An 18,432-nucleotide genomic window follows, 5' to 3' on the forward strand; every position below is an offset into this window, starting at 1 on the left:
GTCACCACTATGGTCGAGTGGTGTCAACCCCAGAGGTCTCAAAGCCTCAGAAGTGTGGCAAACAGACTTTACACTATGCCAGCTGTTGAAACCTCGAGCGTGGCTCGCAGTTACCGTAGATACGTACAGCGGCATGATTGTGGCCACACAGCATCTCAAGACGGACTCCAAAGCGACCATCCAACACTGGCTGACAGCCATGGCATGGCTTGGGGTTCCAAAGCAAATCAAAACAGACAACGGCCCAAACTTCATCTCAAAGGCAGTCCAGACATTCGCCTCGAAATGGAACATCGCCTTGGTGCAGGGCATCCCATACAACAGCACCGGACAAGCCATCGTCGAAAGAGCAAACCAGACTCTGAAAGCTAAGCTAGAAGTGCTAGCAAAGGCAGAAGGCTTCTCCAATGCCATTCCCCCCAGTGACCAAGCGCGCATCCTGGCAACTGCGCTGCTAGCGTTAAATCAATACCCTAGGGGGGATGAAACAAACAGTCCAGCTCAGAAACACTGGGCACCTCGAGCATTAGAGGAGGGCCCACGAGTGGTGATCAAAAACGAACTGGGGCAGTGGGAACAGAGTTGGAAATTGGTGCTCACGGGGCGGGGATATGCGGCTGTCAAAAAGGACGGGCACATTAAATGGTGTCCGCTTAAGTCAATCAAACCCGACCTTCACCATGAGCAGAACGAGACTGATGAGAGTTGTGAGTTTCTGTTTACAGGACATGCTCGTGGGGCGTCCTTGTGACGCGTACATCCCCGTTCCAGAGGACGGACCACCAAGCCGTCCAGCAGCACCCCAGAGAGCCACGCGGGTGAGACTCAGACATCAACGGTGTTTCTGTGTGCTTTTGCTGTTGGGGCTTGTCGCCAGAGGGCAAGCCAGCCCAGACCACTACCCTCAACAGCCATTCAGGTGGATCATGCGACACTTTAGCAGTGGCAAGGTGCTCAAAGGAGTCACCACACCAAACACACCATCCTTCATACTCCGCTTTACCGACTTGTTTCCGGGACGACCAAAGGTAGACCCTTCTTCCCCACACGTCACACAAACGTACCTAACCTACTGGTGTCCAGCCTCAAACCCAGGAAAAAGCTACTGCAATCACCCAGGGTGGGGATATTGTGGGAATTGGGGCTGCGAAACCATTGTTACAGATGCCAGACCATCGGGGCCTGGGTGGGATCCACAAGAGCCCGACAGGTTCTTGCAGTTCACCTGGGCACCCACTGGCTGCAAAACACCCTTCTTTTTCCATGGAAATTTCCATTGAAACAGTCATAAAATCCCCAAATTTCGGAAATGCACTAACTACAACATGACAGTTTTACAGCCAAATCACCCCAGTTGGACCACGGGCAGAACATGGACAGTAGCCGTTCAAGGGTCGAAAGAGTGGGTGAATGTGCAAATTATCAGACTCCCAGCCTCTATGTCCCAATCAGTCGGACCCAATCCGGTTCTAGTAGCGAGCAAACCCAGAGAAGAGATCGCAGTTAACAGTAGTTCTAGCCCCGATACGCAGAAGTCAGAACTAGTCTCCCCATCCAGTCTCCTAGCCGAACCGAACCTTTCCAATTCATTCATAAACGCGCTAAATGCTACCTTCATATCGTTAAATCAGTCCAACCCAAACTTCACAGAATCATGCTGGTTATGCTATGATGCACAACCGCCTTTTTACGAAGGTGTTGCCTTCGATCTCCCGGTCATCTTCTCAAAATCAAACAATCCATGCCAATGCAGATGGGACACCCCCTGGAGAGGCATTACCCTAAGTCAGGTTACGGGCCAAGGCAAATGCTTTGGCAATGCAACCTTGGCGAGGCAGACGGGCAGTGTCTGCAAAGAATTTGGCAAACTTAAGGGAGGGAAGTTCCAGTGGGTGATCCCAGCTGCATCAGGGATGTGGGTCTGTCACCGATCCGGAGTAAGCCCATGTGTACTCCTTGAAAAATTCGATCACTCTAACGACTTTTGTGTCCAAGTTCTAATTGTTCCTAGAGTCCTGTACCACTCAGACGAAGAAGTGTACTACCTCTTCGAACAAACCAGCCATCTCCACAAAAGAGAAATATTGACAGGTTTAACTATAGCCATGCTGCTCGGCCTGGGAGCAGCCGGAACGGCCACAGGCGTCTCAGCCCTAGCGACCCAACACCAAGGACTGTCCCAACTGTAAATGACGATCAATGAGGACCTGCAAAGGATCGAGAAGTCCATCTCTTCACTGGAAAAATCCCTTTCCTCACTCTCAGAAGTTGTCCTCCAAAATAGGAGAGGACTGGACCTCTTGTTCATGCAGCAGGGGGGCCTGTGTGCTGCCTTGAAATAGGAATGCTGCTTTTATGCAGACCACACCGGAGTCGTCAGGGACTCCATGGCCGAACTGAGAAACCGGCTGAACCAGAGAAAAATGGACAGAGAAGCTCAACAGGGCTGGTTCGAGTCGTGGTTCAACCAGTCTCCATGGCTCACCACGCTGATTTCTACCCTAATAGGCCCAATCACTATAATCTTACTAACCCTAATCTTCGGGCCTTGCATATTAAACAAACTAGTGTTATTCGTTAAAAGGCGTTTAGAAACAGCAAACATTTTGTTTCTCGAGCACAGACAATTACTTTAAAGCATGCTAAAGTTACTAACACACGATTTTACACTAATCCTACTAACCCATGAAATTTTGTAACCTTTACATTTTATAACTTTATGAGATTTTTACTAATCATGGTGGGGGGAAAATGTGGAAGAGTTAGGGATTGTGGCCGGAAGATCTCGGGCTGTTACGCGTAGACAGGAAGACCCCTCCTCACCTTCAGTCTGACCTTGGCTACCTGGCCGCACCCAGGACAAGGGCAGAGGAAGTGACACAAACTACCTAAGCCATAAATACCCCTGAAACCTTTGAATAAACACCATTTGCTATCCACCATATTGGTGTCTGCAGCATATGGACCGAGTGACTCTGTATTTGGGTCACCGTGCCATACCTGAGAACCAGGTCGCCTTGCAGGAAGCTGCAACACAGCGCTTGTGTCCCTAGGCCACTATAATTTTTACTCTAAATTTAATGATTGTTAAACAATTCCTAAGTCCCTTCTAAAGAGCATGGAGCTTGGGAACACAGGACATTCCTGTTTAGGTTTCTATATTCCCAATGCCTGAGAATAGGACAAAGTGTTCAACTGACTCTAAGCAGCAAAAGGAAGATGAGAAAACAGCTGCAGCCAAAGAGATCCTGCACCTCTGGCCTGGTGTAGAAACATCAGTTGGCTCAGAACTCCCCTCTAATTTTGCCTTTCCAACCAAGTCAGGAGAAGGACAGTGCCAAGAGGTAGCAGGATGCTGTTGAAAAGGGCCTCTCTTTGTTTCCCTGCAAGGCTTCCTCCCTTCCATGCTATGTCCTAAACCCTTCCCTATCAACAAGCCTCCAGATCAGAACATGAACCCTCCAGATCCCAGCACTGAGATCAGACTTGCCAGGGCCTCAGCACTGCTCTTCAGACCTGCACACAAAAGCACCTTTGGCACGGGATGGGTGCCAGCTGACAGAGCAAGCTCAAGGACAGGCATGAAGACAGAGCCACAGCAGTGTCACTGCCACGGGCTCTGGGCTCACAGCTCTGCCTGCAGCTTGTACCTGCCCTGCACCAGCTCCTTCAGGCAGGTGTCCCAGTCCCCTGCAGCTCAGCAACCTCCTGCTGACCAAGGGCACCCAGAGCCCAGGGAGCCTGTGCCAGGCTGGGCTCATGGGCACAGCACATCCTCTGCCCTGGCCCTGCAGCTGCACCATGCTCACTTGTGCTCTGGGACAGCACAGCTGCAAGGCTGGAGAGCAGAGGGGGTGAGAAAGCACCGTCTTTGCTCCAGCCCAGGGGCAGGCAGGGAAGCTGGTGCCAGTCAGCAAGGAGGAAAGCTCTCTGACCTCTTGGTTCCTCTGGTGTTTTCCATCATAATGGAACCCCTTCCCCTGGACCTAGAGATGGCCCAACATCTATCAACAGCCCTCTGTCATTTCCATCCTGTTCCCTGTGCATCTTCCCCTGGCAATGCTCAGGGATGTGCAGGGAGGGGAAGCAGAGCCTGTCAGGCCTGGCTGCAGTGCCTGCCAGCACGGGCCAAGGTGTGACTAGCTGCAGGCTGCCTGCCCACGGCCTGGAGCCAAGCTCACAGCATGCAATGGGCTGGAGCCAGAGTGCAGGGAAAACAATGGCTGTGGAGATCATTCTGTGCTTTGGCTCCTCCAGTCTCACCTTGTTCTCGGCGGGGCTGAAGCGGATGCGCACAGGGACAGAGGCGCCTGCTGGCACCACATGGTACACATCCCCTGGGCATGCCAGCTGGAAATAGGGGCAGCTCTCCATGGACACCTTCACCAGCCAAGAAATCTGCAGCAAAGACACCAAATGATGATTGTGCCACTTGTGCCAACAGGACCAGAGGAGACCTGTCTGTGCCCTGCTGACATCCCTCCTTGGCCCCTTCCCAAAGCACTTTCAGCTCTGCAGACACAGGCACATCTTTCACAAGGCTGAACTGGAATCCCTTCTGTCTGCCTCCAGCATTTTGGCCAGGGCCAGTAGGGCACTGCCTGCTGGCAAGGAAGGGCTGAGCAGGTCAGCACCAGCAGGATGGAGACAGAGCACCTGAACCAAGTCATCTGCATATTCAACAAGGCCAAAAAACCTGCTGGCTTCTGCCTGCACACAGCCATGCAGTTGTCATGTTCCAGAGGGGGAATGTGCTCCCTGAAAGCAAAACAGCACATTATCCTGGGGGAAGGAAGAAATTCTCCTCTAGCAGATCAGGTTTGGTTAGGGATGTTGTGGGGTTAGAATCAGAGTCAGGCAGGCAGAGCAGCAAGAGAGGAGACCAAGCCCTGTGGCCTTACTGGGAATAAAAGCAAACCTGAAAAGCCAAAGAAGGAAGGAACACTGCAAGACAATCCCTAAAACAAGGAGATGGCAAAGAGAATTTCAATGGGCAGTAAAGCAGCAAGGAAGAATCATAAAACCATGAGAGCAATCAGCTTGACAAAAGTGACAGAAACACAGACAGGCTGTGCCTGTTGACTGTGGGCTTCAAAGGCCTTTTCTGCCTGGAGAAACATGACCAGCACTGACTGACAGTGTGGCTCAGGATGAAAAGCCAATCTTGGCTCTCCAGGCCTTCTTGCTGCCTGTGCAGGCAGGCTGGGCTGCTGGGCATTCCTGCCTACAGCCAGCAGGCCAGGTTCTTCCCTCTGGCATTCACAGACGCACCAAACATCCATTTTCTGGCACACTGATAGCATCAACCCCTGAGCACCAAAATGCTCTCCAAAAGTCTAAACCAGATGATTTGGACTCCCTCCTGTCTCCTCCCACCAGTCCACACTTGGCACAAGCCTCACTTGAGAAAATGTTTCCCTGACTGAAATTGCAGTGGTCTCAAGCTTTCCTTTTCACACTGGAACACAACTGCTGACATTTTTCAACTTTTCCCCTCTCAGCTCTCTTGGCAAACTGCAAAACAATCCCAATTTCTTCAAGTGAAGCTGGAAACCTCCAGGAGCACATGGCTTTGGATCTGCTGTGGTTCTCCAAAGGGAAAGCAGAGCACTGTGTTGCTTTTGGAAAAGCTGAGCAGAGCTGGATGAAGCTGAGCAGGAGCCTGAAGTGGCACCTAAAGGCCTCTCACTGCTTCTGCTCCATCAGCCTGATTGCAGGGCTCTTTCAGAACACGTTTCCTGCAGTGCCAATGCCATTCCTGAGAAGTGATTCCAGCACAAAGTGCAGAAGACTCAGCCCCTGAGCTTTGACTGTCAGCTGCACAAAGGGAGCCAAACTGGCTGAGAGAGGCAGAGATTCCTACCAGGAGCCAAGATTAACCATGGAGACACAGGGTGTGGGATAGACTCAAGGCAAAGCATGAGAGCAGGAAAGAACTGTACAGCCCTCAACATTCCTCTCAATGCAGAGCTTGCAAGAGAAGGAAACTCCTTTGGGATAGACACCATCAATGCAGGGCCAAAATCAGGGGACAATTCCCAGCCCAGGAAGATTTCCAGCATCTTGCAGAACAAGGTGCTGAGACCTTTTCTTCTGCATGTGCTGCAGCAGAGAACTTGCTTTGCTGTACACTCAGGGAATGACAGCACTCTCCTCTTCCAGCACAGTGTTAAAGCTCTGGGTGCCAGCACTTACCTTGTCCTTATTAATGAGAGACAGCTCCATCTCAGAGACCTCCAGAGCGACGAAGTTCTGAAATGCAATCTCTGGTGGGGAAACCCCAAACCAGCTCTGTCTCGGGGCAGCTGACGGCAGCTGGAGAGGCGAGAGAGAGCAGGGAGAGCTTCAGCTGCTGGGAGGAAGGTTCATGAAGGAGAATCTTCCACTGATTCCCAGGCAAGTACAGACTCTGGGCGAGCACTGGGCAAACAGTGGCTCACCCATTTCTGCTCTGAGCTGATCCAGAGCTGCTGGGCCACACAGAGCAGGCTCAAGCCAAGCTGCTCTTTTGGCATCTATTTCTCCAGGTTTCTTTCTCCACAATGCCAGGCAGCACTTCCCTTAAGCACAGCCCTGTTCCCATGTGGTCACAGAGCTCAGGGGCACTGGCTGAGCACTCATGGAGTAAGTAAAACCCATGGATTTACAGGAGACTCCATGGGAAACAATTCTGGGAAGTCCTTTACTCTGAGACAGGGAAACCCAGGCCCACACAACTGCAAATATCTTTTTTGCTCTAGAACTTAGACCTATCAGTGAGAAGAGCACAGGACCAGAGGAGGTGTGAGAGATGAGGTGATATTTGGCTGAAGCCAAAAGGTCATAAAGCAAAAGAATGGAATTTGTTGGTTCTGTGAGTTGTTTGTGGTTTGGATTTGTTCAGGTTTGATGTTGAGTGTGGCAGTGAGAGGGACGGGGTTGAAGACCTGACCAAAAGGAAGTAGGACGAGAGGGGAGGGGACAGAAAAGTTGGTGGTGAGCAGAGAATGGAAGCTCCTGAGTACCCATCCCTGGGAAAGGGGACAGGGACCGCCCAGCCCGGTATAAAGGGCACAGAAAGATTGCCATTTTCTCAGAGGGTGTGTGTGTGCTTGGCTGAATTGTTACTAATAAACAGTTTTCTTTTGCTTTGATGATTTTGTCCCCTTTCATTGTACTTAAAAGTTAGTGTGTTTCAAACAGAGGGAAAGGCAAAAATAAAAAGACAGATGAGGTGAAAATCAAAAGACAAGTGAGGTGAATGATGAATGAGGATAAGGTTCAGTTATTTTCTCAGCAACTTGGGTAAACGTAGAGTTGGTATCTCCTTTTCCCAGGAGTTTTGAAATGGGTGCTTTCTTGTCATTACTGCTATCTTATTTAATGCCATTGGAGAGGCACGTCTGGAATGACACAACAACAGCAAATGCTTCTGGAGCAGAGACATTGCTTTGAGAAAACTCTCCCCTGCTTTGTCTGCCTGCTCCAGCCACACTGCTGTCACTGCAGGGACACCAGCAGGGCTCCTGTGGGACTTCACAGCAGACACATTCTGCTGAAGGGAGTGGCTGCAGCACGCTGTCCCTTAGTTGTGCCTTTCCCTGAGGTGTTCCCAACGCCCCTCTCCAGGGCAATCCTTAACCACTTTGTTCCATGTCTCCTGCTGCCAATTTCCTGCTCAACAGCCCACCTCGGTCACCTGCCCCATTGGACTGTGCTTTCTACTGAGCCAGTCCTGCCAGAAAAGCAGCTTTAAACACACCTCTAAGTAGCCACTGATCCAGATAAAGCACATCCATTCCCCTCTGCCCAGGGCCAGTCCCCTGCACATCTGGCAGCCTGCAAAATCTAACACCATGTCAGGGTCCAACACATTCTTCCAGCCCAAAGCAGGAATGCAATTTGTTTTGCTAAATCTGAAGTAATTCCTGCAGATCCTTGGCCTTCAAAGGCCAATACTGCCACTCTGGAGGGAATCCTGTGACCCCAAGCATTTGATGGTGACCATGCCATTCTCCTATTTCAGCAGGAGAATGGCAAATGGCAATGTTGTGCCTTTGTGTCCCCAGCCTTCCCCTGTTAGCAATGGCAGCTACACTCCAGCACAGCCCAGCAGCTCCAGCAGAGGTTATTTGTGTTGCTTAGTGCACACCAGGACTCCCAGTCCACCCCTCCCAGCAGTGTGCAATGACAACAGCACCTGGACACTGAGGTGTTTTGCTGGAGGCAAGCCTGTCACAAACACACACCCTCTTCAAACTTCATGTTCAACAGAAAGGAAAAGAGCAGGAAAAGGCTACCTTTGGACCAGTCTCACTCCTGTCTGGAAATGGACCAATTCTGGGCAGAATACTCCCCCCAGTGCTGGCCTCCTTCTTCCTGCTGGGAAACTCCTCCCTCTGGAACTTAGAGGGAAGCAGCTGAAAGGCAAAAATACACCAGCTAGAGCCTCAGAGATGGCTTGTTCAGAAAGGCTTTTCTTTGAACAAGTGGCACTGGTGAATAACTTGTGATCACAGCCACTAGGACAGTCCTGGGAGCCCTGGAAGTTTCCTGCTGAAATCCTTAGCATCAGGAAATTATAAATACAGAGTGAAATACACACACTCCAGCCACATGGCTCTGTCCCATTGGCTTCTCCGGGATTGGATGGGACATGGTTGGGGATTTCTGCTCTTTGGGCATTTGTTTCCTCTTACATTTCCTTGGATTGAGGCAGTGATCTTTCCAGAGAATGGGCAGGAACTCTCAGAACTTCCTGAACTCCATCCCTGCACAACACTCAGAACTCACAGCAAGGAGATATCGCTGCTGGCTGAGTCCAACAGATGCAAGAAAACAAAGCTGTACCAAGAGGGAGGTGCACAGGAATGTGTCCAGGTTTTAGTTCTCCCTGTTAAATTGCTTTCTCTGTCTGGGCTGACAGAGCCCTCCACAGAAGAAAACAGAGGGATCTCCTTGACAGAGCCTCAGCACTGGGGCATCTTCAGCCAAGGGAGCTCCAGACAGCAAGGGACCTTTGTGGCCCTGGCTCCAGGGCTGCCTGCAGGGCTGGATCTGTGCCCACACAGCAGCTGGGAGAGAACAGCTGCTTTGGAATCTCTTCCAGCTGGGACCAGCCGTGGCTCCCAAGGCTTTGGGCAGAGTTTGAGCTTTCCCTCCCCCACATGCCTGGGTGCCCAAGGGCAGGATGGTCAGAGCAGCACAGGTGAGTGCCCAGCCTGACAGAAGGAATTCCTGTGGCCAAGGCAAAGGGACAGAACACGTGCTCAGGGCTTCAGCTGTACATTGTTTTCACTTGGCTCCGCTGGCACAGCCAGGCAAGACTGGTGTCCCCACAGTGTTCCCTGCTGCACCAGCACAGCCCCCAGCAACAGGAGCAGGGCACAGAGGGCTGGGGAGGGGCTCTGCAGCTTCACAGCGCTGCTGGACAACGGGGCCAGGGAGAGCAGGGACACCAGGGCTGACACCAGGTGCCAGCCTTAACACAGCCCCAGGGGCTACTCACAGTGTTTGGCTTCAGCCTTTCCCTGAGCAAAAGACGAGGTGGTGGTGTCTTCTTGGGCAACCCAGACGCCATCTCCAAGGGATGATGTCACAGAGGGTGACAGTGCCTCAACAAAACTGGAAGGAGCAACAATGGAACTCTGAAAATCCACCACCCAATCCATGGCAGATTCAAGGCATATATTGGTGCTAAACAATTTGATATGATTTGAAAGTAGCTGAGTGCTTTTTTGGCATAAGTAGCCAGTATTGTTAGGCCTCTAGCTGGACTTTATTTGGACTATATGTCTGCCTTGTGCAATTCAGAGATGGATTGTACTGAAACCTGGAGCTAAAAGCTGAACATTAATATTAGTTGGAACAGACTAAGCTGCAGCTTATATATTACTTAAAAATAGCAAGTGCTGGCCTTCTCTTCTTTAGGCTAAAGCACCCCTGCTCTCTCAGCTGCTCCTCACAGGACTTGGGAGAGACTGGAATGTTATGGCTAATGGCTTAAATCTTGTTAGGAAGGACTTTTTGCCCATTCTGACAAAACTGAATAAAGAAGCTGCCACCACTGAAGCCCAGCCCTCCCTGAAAATGCCTCCTGACTGGAACTTGGGACTGGGAGTTAAGCCACCTAAGGGAACTTGAGACAAGATCAAGGTGACACTATTGTCCTGCTAGCTCAGGTCTGGGGAGTACTAAACAAGGCTAATTGAAAAAATGTATCCACAACCCAGCCAAACCCAGCAGCTGTCCTGAGAATCAGCTCTGTCTGCCTTCAGGCTGGGGAAGTCATAGCCACAGACTCATCTGCTGAGGCCAGGTTTGCACACAAACCTCCCATCAACATAGTGGGAGGAGGAAATTTTGGGGGTGTGGTGCAACCTCTGGTAAGGGGCAGTGGACACCCATCCTCCCTCAGACAAACTGGCTCAGCTCTAAAACTCCCCAGCCCCAGAAGGCCACATCCAGGGGACATTCCCAGCAGGGGCAGCTGACGGGGTGTCAGAACCCATCAAAGACCTCCAGAGTTCTCCCAGAGCCATTCCTGAGGCCTTGCACCAGGTGACTGCATGGCATGCATAGGAACACTACAGATCTGAAAATCCACTACCCAATTCACAGCAGGTTCAAAAGGACATACTGCTGCTAAAGATTTTCTATTATTTGAAAGTAGTAAGAGACAGAGTCCAACTTGCCCCACCCCAGGCAGGAACCTGGGCAGTCCCACCTTGCCCAAATCTGCATGAATCCATTGGAGTTTTACGTTTTGTGACACCTCACCACAGAGAAGACCAGAAGAGGATTTCATGGTATGCCAGTGAGATCCATGCAATGGTGATACTTTCTACTTTCTGTTTAATCAGTCACTCTCTTTCTCTCCCTCTCCCCAACTCCCTTCTCTGTATTTCTCTCTCTCACTTTCTCACATTTGCTGTTACATGAAATCCAGACAATTGACTTTGGCATATGGTCCTGTTTGCACCTTAATTCAGGGGCATCTCCCTAATAATTTTAAGAACCAGACCATAACAACCCACTGAAACTTGAGCAGAACTCATTCACCTTTAAGCAGTTTAAGTCATCACTATAGGAAAAAAAATGTCTATAGACTAGTACATTTAGGAAATGCTGCATTTCTTCAGTGGAAAAAAAGCACCATCAGTAGACCAGATATCATTCATCTATTTAGCTGTACATTATCCCATCCTCTGTTTCCCTTTGGAATTCTCTTTCAGAGCACAGATGGGACAAAACCAAAAAGCACAACTTGAGTCAATCTTTACCTTCAAATGAAATTCAGGACTCCTCACTGGCAGAGACCAATGCCCTGCGAGTTCAGGGCTCGCTGGCACAGACAATCTCTGTGAACAAGACCCTCAGTGAATCGCTGTGTGCGGCCGTTGCACGAGCCCAGGCTGCGAACAACCAGCCCGCAGCGCGCTCTGCGCCAACTGAGGCGGCGGCGCCGTCACAGCCGCTGTGGCCGCGCCCGCGCTTCCCCGGCAACCGCAGCACCTGAGTGTCGGGGCCGGGCCGGGGGTGGTGACGCCGGGCAGGCCTCGGTCTCCGCTCCTTCCAGCCCTGGTGCCCCCTCAGTCCCCGGGCAGAGGGGGAGGAATCTGCTCCGGGACCCGGAACGTGACGGGCCATGGCAGCAGCGCTCGATATCGCCGGGGCCTTGGCCCCAGCTCCGGGCTGCTCCTGCACAAGGAAGGCAGCCGGGGGGGAACCCAGGCTCTCGACACTTCCCATAAGTGTCTAAAATCATGCACTTCAATTAAAACAGTGAGATGATTGCACAGAAAGAAGGAGTGTTCAGCCTTGAAGTGGAGGGAGAAGCAAACGCTCTGATCTTTCTGTCCAAGTGGCTCGACTTTGTATTCAGTTCCCTTCAATCCCGTGTCTCAGATCTTTGCCCTTCCATGCAGCAATGGACACTAGAACAGCACAGAGGGGGAAGCATGTCCAAGGGGCTGGTAACGATTTTAGTGGGGGGGAGGGAGAAAAGGACAATTTCTTCTGCAAAATCATATCTATTCTTGCATTTCCTGTGCACTTCAGAAGAACCTGAGAACCTCCTGGACAGTCACTAGAAAGACTGTCTGAATACCTGATGCTTAAAGCAACTGGTTTTATAGAGCATTGTGGTTACTTGACAGACACAGGGATGTTCCACACAATTACTTTCCAGATCTACTAAAAGCAGATCTAGAATGCTACTTGAAGTCATCTTGCCAGGGCTGACAGACTCTCAGATTCTGAAAACCTCTATGGTTGACAGTATGAAGAAATATTCTGAGTATTGTCATTCTAGTATTGAGGCAACTGAGGTGGTATTAGAAAAGCTATGGAAAGAGCTGAATTTCCTTCAAACATAAAGTAAGAAACAGGGAATCCATCAGACTTGATGACTGCATGGCAAGAGCCGTAAAACCTTTTTATATTAATTTGAGCAGTGAAGATGGTAGTGCCCAGGTCCATTTCCCAGCTGAAGAAACAGTTAATTTTTCAGCAGCTGGATAAGGATTACTTCCTGCATTTGCTTCCTCCCACTCCAAACTTCAAGCCAAACAAGCACCTGTCAGCATACACTGCCTATTGACCCAAATGATTTGAAGATGTCAGTTAGTGGTTTTATCCTTGTACCTTACAAGGATCTACCTCTTACCATCCTTGGTTTCTTGTCTTTTCTTGTCTTTTCAATGAAAGCAGAGCTTTCATTGTTCTACCAGTCTCTATCATGTCCTGAAAGACATAAAAAAGGAAATGATCTTTCCATTTGGAAAGGAAAACCAGACTGTCAGTGGATTAAATTAGAGCATACCAACCTGGCAGCAGAGTAAGATGCTTAATTATTTTACGCAATATGTATTATTTTGAAAAGAAGGGAAAAAAAATCCACGTCATTCCATGCCTCCTTCAGTGACTACCTACCTCTACTACTCACACATTCTGAAGGGGAGGGGAGGTAATATATGAATATAATTTTATATATATATATATATACACATACACACACATATACATACACATACATACACACACACACATATATATATATATATATATATAATATCCACCCTTTGGGGTAGATCAGTAAATCAGTTCCTATAGCCATACAACCCTGAGCATTTCATGCAACCAAATATTAAAATTACAGGTTTGAATGTCCAACAATTAAAAATTACTTCAACTTCTTTTTCCAGCTCATAGAAAATCTGGGTTTACAACAAACTAGAATACTTTCTACAATACAGATGCCTCCATTCTCTGCACACCTGTAACTCAGGCTGATCTACAATACTGATAAAAGTTGCAGGTTGTAGTTTCACACAAATTCAAGGTTATTTCCTGGGTTTTTTGCTCACATTGAACTTATCTTAAGGCTTTACTTTTGCTTGCTCCTTAAACTCTGGAAAGATGTGATTAGTTTTATCCTATTTTGATAAGTAGGCCAACCTCATCGTGCTGTTTTTCAATTGAGTTTATTCTGTGTAAAATTACTTTTGCTTTCTTCCAGTTGTCTTGCAGACATCTTTTTCTGACTTTCATATCCAATTCTTCTGCACTGTTCACATTTAATGAATTATCATATCATTTCAGAGACAACTGTTCAGCTTTATAAAATATAAAACAACATTATTATTCAAAATTTTATCATGTAAACACAACATTTAAAAAGTATTTATTATATTTTAGTATGCTGAGGGACAGCCCCAATCATTTAATGCAAAATTACAATTTTTATAAAACTTAGATTTATACATAAATGTCAACACACTAGAAATATAAGCTGCTGTTACAAGAGGTGAACTTGCAATTATAGTTCCTACAAACTGTTTTCACAATGATGCTGTGAAAGAAAAAAAAGCTTTTTCATTGAATTAACTCTGGGTTCTTTACCAGTACGAGTCTCTGCTTTTTTAAAAAAACAACTCCATAGTAATGGACACTACAAATCTCCACACCTCAATCTGACACAAACCTCTCCGTTGTGCTTGCAGCACAGAAATGGAGATACAGGTTTGTTTTCTCCTAATTAGCAACTGCACACCCTCCACACTCTAGAGATTAGAGGACAAGGTCTCTCTGACTCATGGGAGGAATTGTACAGATAATTAATAAAAAACTGAAACAGGGCCCAAAAATACATCCTACTTTAGAAAAAAAAAGATCAAGATTTCTTAAGATTGGAAATTAATGTAGACACAGTGATTTCAGGCTTGGTTAGCTCCTGGTTTATTCTCTCCCTCTAGTGGTACATCCCCTGGGTATTAAATGACAATGTTGATATTTTCCACACAATTTAGAGATGGGAAAGCTTTAAGAACTGGCCTTACATGGAGAGGTTTCACAAATGCATTTTTGCAACAGGGTTGGAATTTTTACTTCTTTTTTGTTTTTGCCTAAGTCAGTTCTTGATGATGAAAAAGCAACTTTCTGTGCAGAAAACAAACATCTTTTAGAGTATACAGAATTACAAAAAAAGCTGCCACAGAAGTTAAAATCACTTGGGGAATCAGCAGAACACAGAGATGGAAACAATCCCTATCCTTTTTAAAGCAGTCACAGCAAGCTTACTCATTTGTTTGCAGTTGGGTAAGGAAAGATATGGGCAATGTTATGGATACATATTATAATATTGGCTTTCACAGATATTAAAATGGATTTTATATCTGTAATAGTAAAGCAACTTTGGTATAAATATATAGGTTTTATTCCTGTTGGTAATTAAGCTTCATGAAATAGCTGCTTGTGTTAAATGCCTGCTGGGATGGGATAACATCCAACGCACACAGGATGAGGACACCTGCACAGATCTGCCAACTATCAGCACTCACCGTCTGAAGGCAGAGTGGACCAAGGCCCAAAAACTGGAGGTGATAAAGAGAAGGAGCCAAAACCACAGCCAAGAAACACACATGCTCTGAAAAGGCAGACCCAAGGAGGGGCCAGGTAGAACAGTTCCTGGAATATGTAAACAAGTTTATGGATATGCATGAGGGTCTATGAATATGCAACAGGCTGATGTAAGGGAAAAGGTATTTCAGGGGGATCCCTGAAAGGAACAGGGTGCTCCTGGCTGAGTGCCACGATGCACCTGGCCATAATAACCTTTGCTCTATGGTCCTGGTCTCCCACTGTCCTTTATTAAACTTTTTACATTTTCACAGGAGAGTGAACGTGTTTTTCACATTTAGGAATGGTTTAAGTTTTTTCATTTTTCACAGGAGGGAGTTTTGAAGAGCTACAAGTGGCTAATCTGCCTGCAGCAAGGACCATTCCACGGGCTCTTGTCACCTTTCCCGACACCTCTGCTGCAGCTCATGGAGGGTGAAGCCCTGGAGGCTTCTTAGGGGCGGTTATGGACAATTGCAGGCAGCACCTCGATGCCCTGGATCAGCGGTGCCCCCTCCTGGGAACCCCCACGTTTTCCAGTTTCTGTGAAGCTGCCTATGAAAAACACGTTCACTCTCCTGTAAATTAATGGCCCATTAACAGCAGATATCTCCTGGAAGGAAGATTGGTTGGGGAAGAGATAAACTGCCCAATGCACAGAAGATAACTGCCCCACCTCTGACAGGTGGCAAACACAACACACACTTATCTTGCAATCCAGGACCTGTCCTCACTGGCTGCCCCCATTCTCCAGAGTTCAGGGTGTCCAGGGAGGCTGCAGCTGCCGGTGCTGGGAACAAACAAGATGGGTCTTGGTTTCAGAGAGCTCCAGAATCCATTTCTTACCCCAAAAGACAGGGCAAAGGCAGGGTTTTTATAGAGAATCCCAGGAGTGGAGTTTGGGTTTGGGCCAGGGGAGGAGTTGTTAGCAACACAAGAAGGGTGAGATCAAATTCCTGCCTTTTAGCAACAGGGGCACTCCACACAGAATGTGATCCCAAATCCTAAATTCCCCCTCAAACACCTGAGAAATGGTGGGACTTTGGATATCTTGGATCAATTTCATTTAAACCCTGTTTGTGGTGTTTTTAAGGGATGAAGATGAATCAGAAGAAAATTAAGGCCAAACCAAAAGGAGAAGCAGCCAGGTGTGTTCCCAGCAGGGATCACAGGGAATGTGGGTGACCAGGGCTGTGCGCAAAGTGGTTCCTCCAGTGGGGGATGGAGCTGGAGCAGCACACGAAGCTCTTCCTGCACTCGGGGCACTCGCAGGGCTTCCCTTACCGGTGCCTCCGTTGGTGTCGGGTCAGGTTAGAGCTCTGGAGAAGCTCTTCCCACACTGGGGACACTCGTAGGGCCTCTCCCCAGTGTGGATGCGTTGGTGGGTGATGAGGTTGGAGTTGTGGTTGAATCCCTTTCCACAGTCAGGGCAGCAGAAGGGCCTCTCCTCTGTGTGAATCTGATAGTGCAGGAGGAGATGGGAGCTGGTCTTAAACCTCTTCCTGCATTTATCACACTCATAGGGCCTCTCCCCAGTGTGGATCTTTTGGTGCTGGATCAGGGTGGAATGCTGGCTGAAGCTCTTCCCACACTCCCCACACTCATAGGGCCTCTCCCCAGTGTGAGTTCTCTGGTGCTGGATCAGGGTGGAGCTGTGCCTGAAGCTCTTCCCACATTCCCCACACTCGTGGGGCCTCTCCCCAGTGTGGATGCGCTGGTGCCTGACAAGATTGGAGTTGTGCCTGAAGCCCTGTGTCGTGGTTTGAAAGGAAATGAAGTTTTTTGTGATGGTGTGGGCAATCCAATCAGTGTTCAGATTTAATATTGGCACCTGGTTTGTCCACTGAGGGCAGGATACGCCTCTGAGAACACAGGGGTTAAAAGCTGTGATCTCCCAGGGGAACTTCCTCTTGGAGTCCCGCTTGAGAGTGAGTAGACCCCCCCTGCTCGGCCCCTTTGGCTGGGCAGGGGGGGAGGGGAGCCATGTGGCCAGAGAGAGAGAGGTAGGACAGGCCTGGGCCCAAGGGTGGAGGAGAACATTGCAAGGGCTTCGGGCAGCCATCCTCCATTCCCCCCCCCCCCCCCTTGCGAGGGAGAGAGAGACAGAGCCGGTGCCTGTGGTGCCTGTGATAATGGCCCGGCGTGAAGGAGAAGGGGGGGGTGCCCAGCAGGGCAGACAGGCGTGGGAGTTGACGAAGTAAACCGGCAGAGAGAGAGAGCTCGGGACTTTTAACCCCTCTGAGGAAGATGAGAACCTTGCAAAAGCTGAGTCCTCCTGAAGTTGATGAGATTGAGAAGCTGTTGAAATTGAGAAGATGTTAAGAAAATTCTAGGTGGGAGGAGATGATGGAGTGGCTTTGGGCTGGACTTTTCTTGTGTAGCCACGGCAGAACCACTGGTGTTTCTGTGCCACAGAGACTGCGTTCTAGGGGGAGGCGATGGCTCAAAGCCAAGAGAGTGCAGTGATGTGGAGGAGTGAACAGAGACGACGGGTGAGGAGGGTGGTGGTGGTGCCCTCCGTCTCGAAGAAGAGAAGAAGACGATCTCTGTTCAAGAGACCCCTCGGCCCCAGGGGGTGAAATTTGGGGGGGACAGGTGTCCCAAAAAGAGAAGGACTGTGCTCCCTTTGGAACTGGTCAAAGTATCCTTAAAATGAAAAACCCCAGAAGCAGCTCTGATCCATGTGCAGTGGTGAGAGCACTGGACATGGAAGGCGTGTGGCGCAAGAGGGACTTCTCTCTCCTCGAGAGACTGAGAATCGATTGTCTGAAGGGTGGCAATGAAATTGGAAATTTGGTGGGGGGAGGAGGAAGAATTTTGGAAGGTTTTCATCTTATGTTCTATTGTGTTTTGTGTGTCTTCCTTTGTAGTTGTAGGTTAATAAATGCTTTTTTTTTCCTTTTAACCTTAAGTTGGAGCCTGCTTTGCTCTGTCTCTGATCATATCTCACAGTAGGTGCCAGGGAAGTAGGTGTTCTCGTGGGGGCACTGGTATTGTGCCAGGCTTAAACCATGACACCCTGACTGCAGTCGGGGCAGCGGAAGGGCCTCTCCTCAGTGTGCATGCGCTGGTGCAGGAGGAGATGGGAGCTGCTCTTAAACTTCTTCCTGCATTGATCACACTCGTAGGGCCGTTCCCCAGAGTGGGTCCTCTTGTGTTTGATCAGCTCGGAGTTCGACCTGAAGCTCTTCCCACACTCCCCACACGTGTGGGGCTTCTCCCCACCATGGAGCTGCTGATGCAGCACCAGCTCCGAGCTCTGGCTCCATCTCCGGCTGCCTTCCCAGCCTGGGCTGGCTCTTTCCCCCTCAGATCCCTGTGATCTGCGTTTGCAGCCCCTCCTCATGCGGGATCTCCAAGGGTTTTCCTCCCCGTTGTGTTTCTGCGCCGTGGAGCCGCTCAAAACGGCCTCTGCCACCAGGTTCTGCCGCAAGGATTTGTCCTTCCTGCTCTCCATGCCTGCTGTGGGGGAGGAAGGACAAGGACAGGATGGGATTTGCCTCCGTGCCACAGGCAAGGGGAAGGAGATTCCCACAGGGCTGTCCTGCAGCCGGG

At 49.2% G+C, this 18,432-nt stretch overlaps 1 protein-coding gene across 1 annotated transcript in view; it reads right to left on the reverse strand.

Moving 5' to 3' along the window:
- Positions 1-18,432, reverse strand: part of LOC127060579 (hydrocephalus-inducing protein homolog) — a 32,209-nt gene that overhangs the window by 10,822 nt on the left and 2,955 nt on the right. The window contains exons 2-4 of the mRNA XM_050984246.1: positions 11,431-11,679; positions 6,196-6,315; positions 4,264-4,398 (exon numbers count right to left, since the gene is read on the reverse strand). Of these exons, the coding sequence (XP_050840203.1) occupies positions 4,264-4,398; positions 6,196-6,315; positions 11,431-11,679 (504 nt within the window). The remainder of the gene's footprint in view (positions 1-4,263; positions 4,399-6,195; positions 6,316-11,430; positions 11,680-18,432) is intronic.

This window comes from Serinus canaria, chromosome 25 (genome assembly GCF_022539315.1).
Source record: "Serinus canaria isolate serCan28SL12 chromosome 25, serCan2020, whole genome shotgun sequence".
NCBI classification, from domain to species: domain Eukaryota; kingdom Metazoa; phylum Chordata; class Aves; order Passeriformes; family Fringillidae; genus Serinus; species Serinus canaria.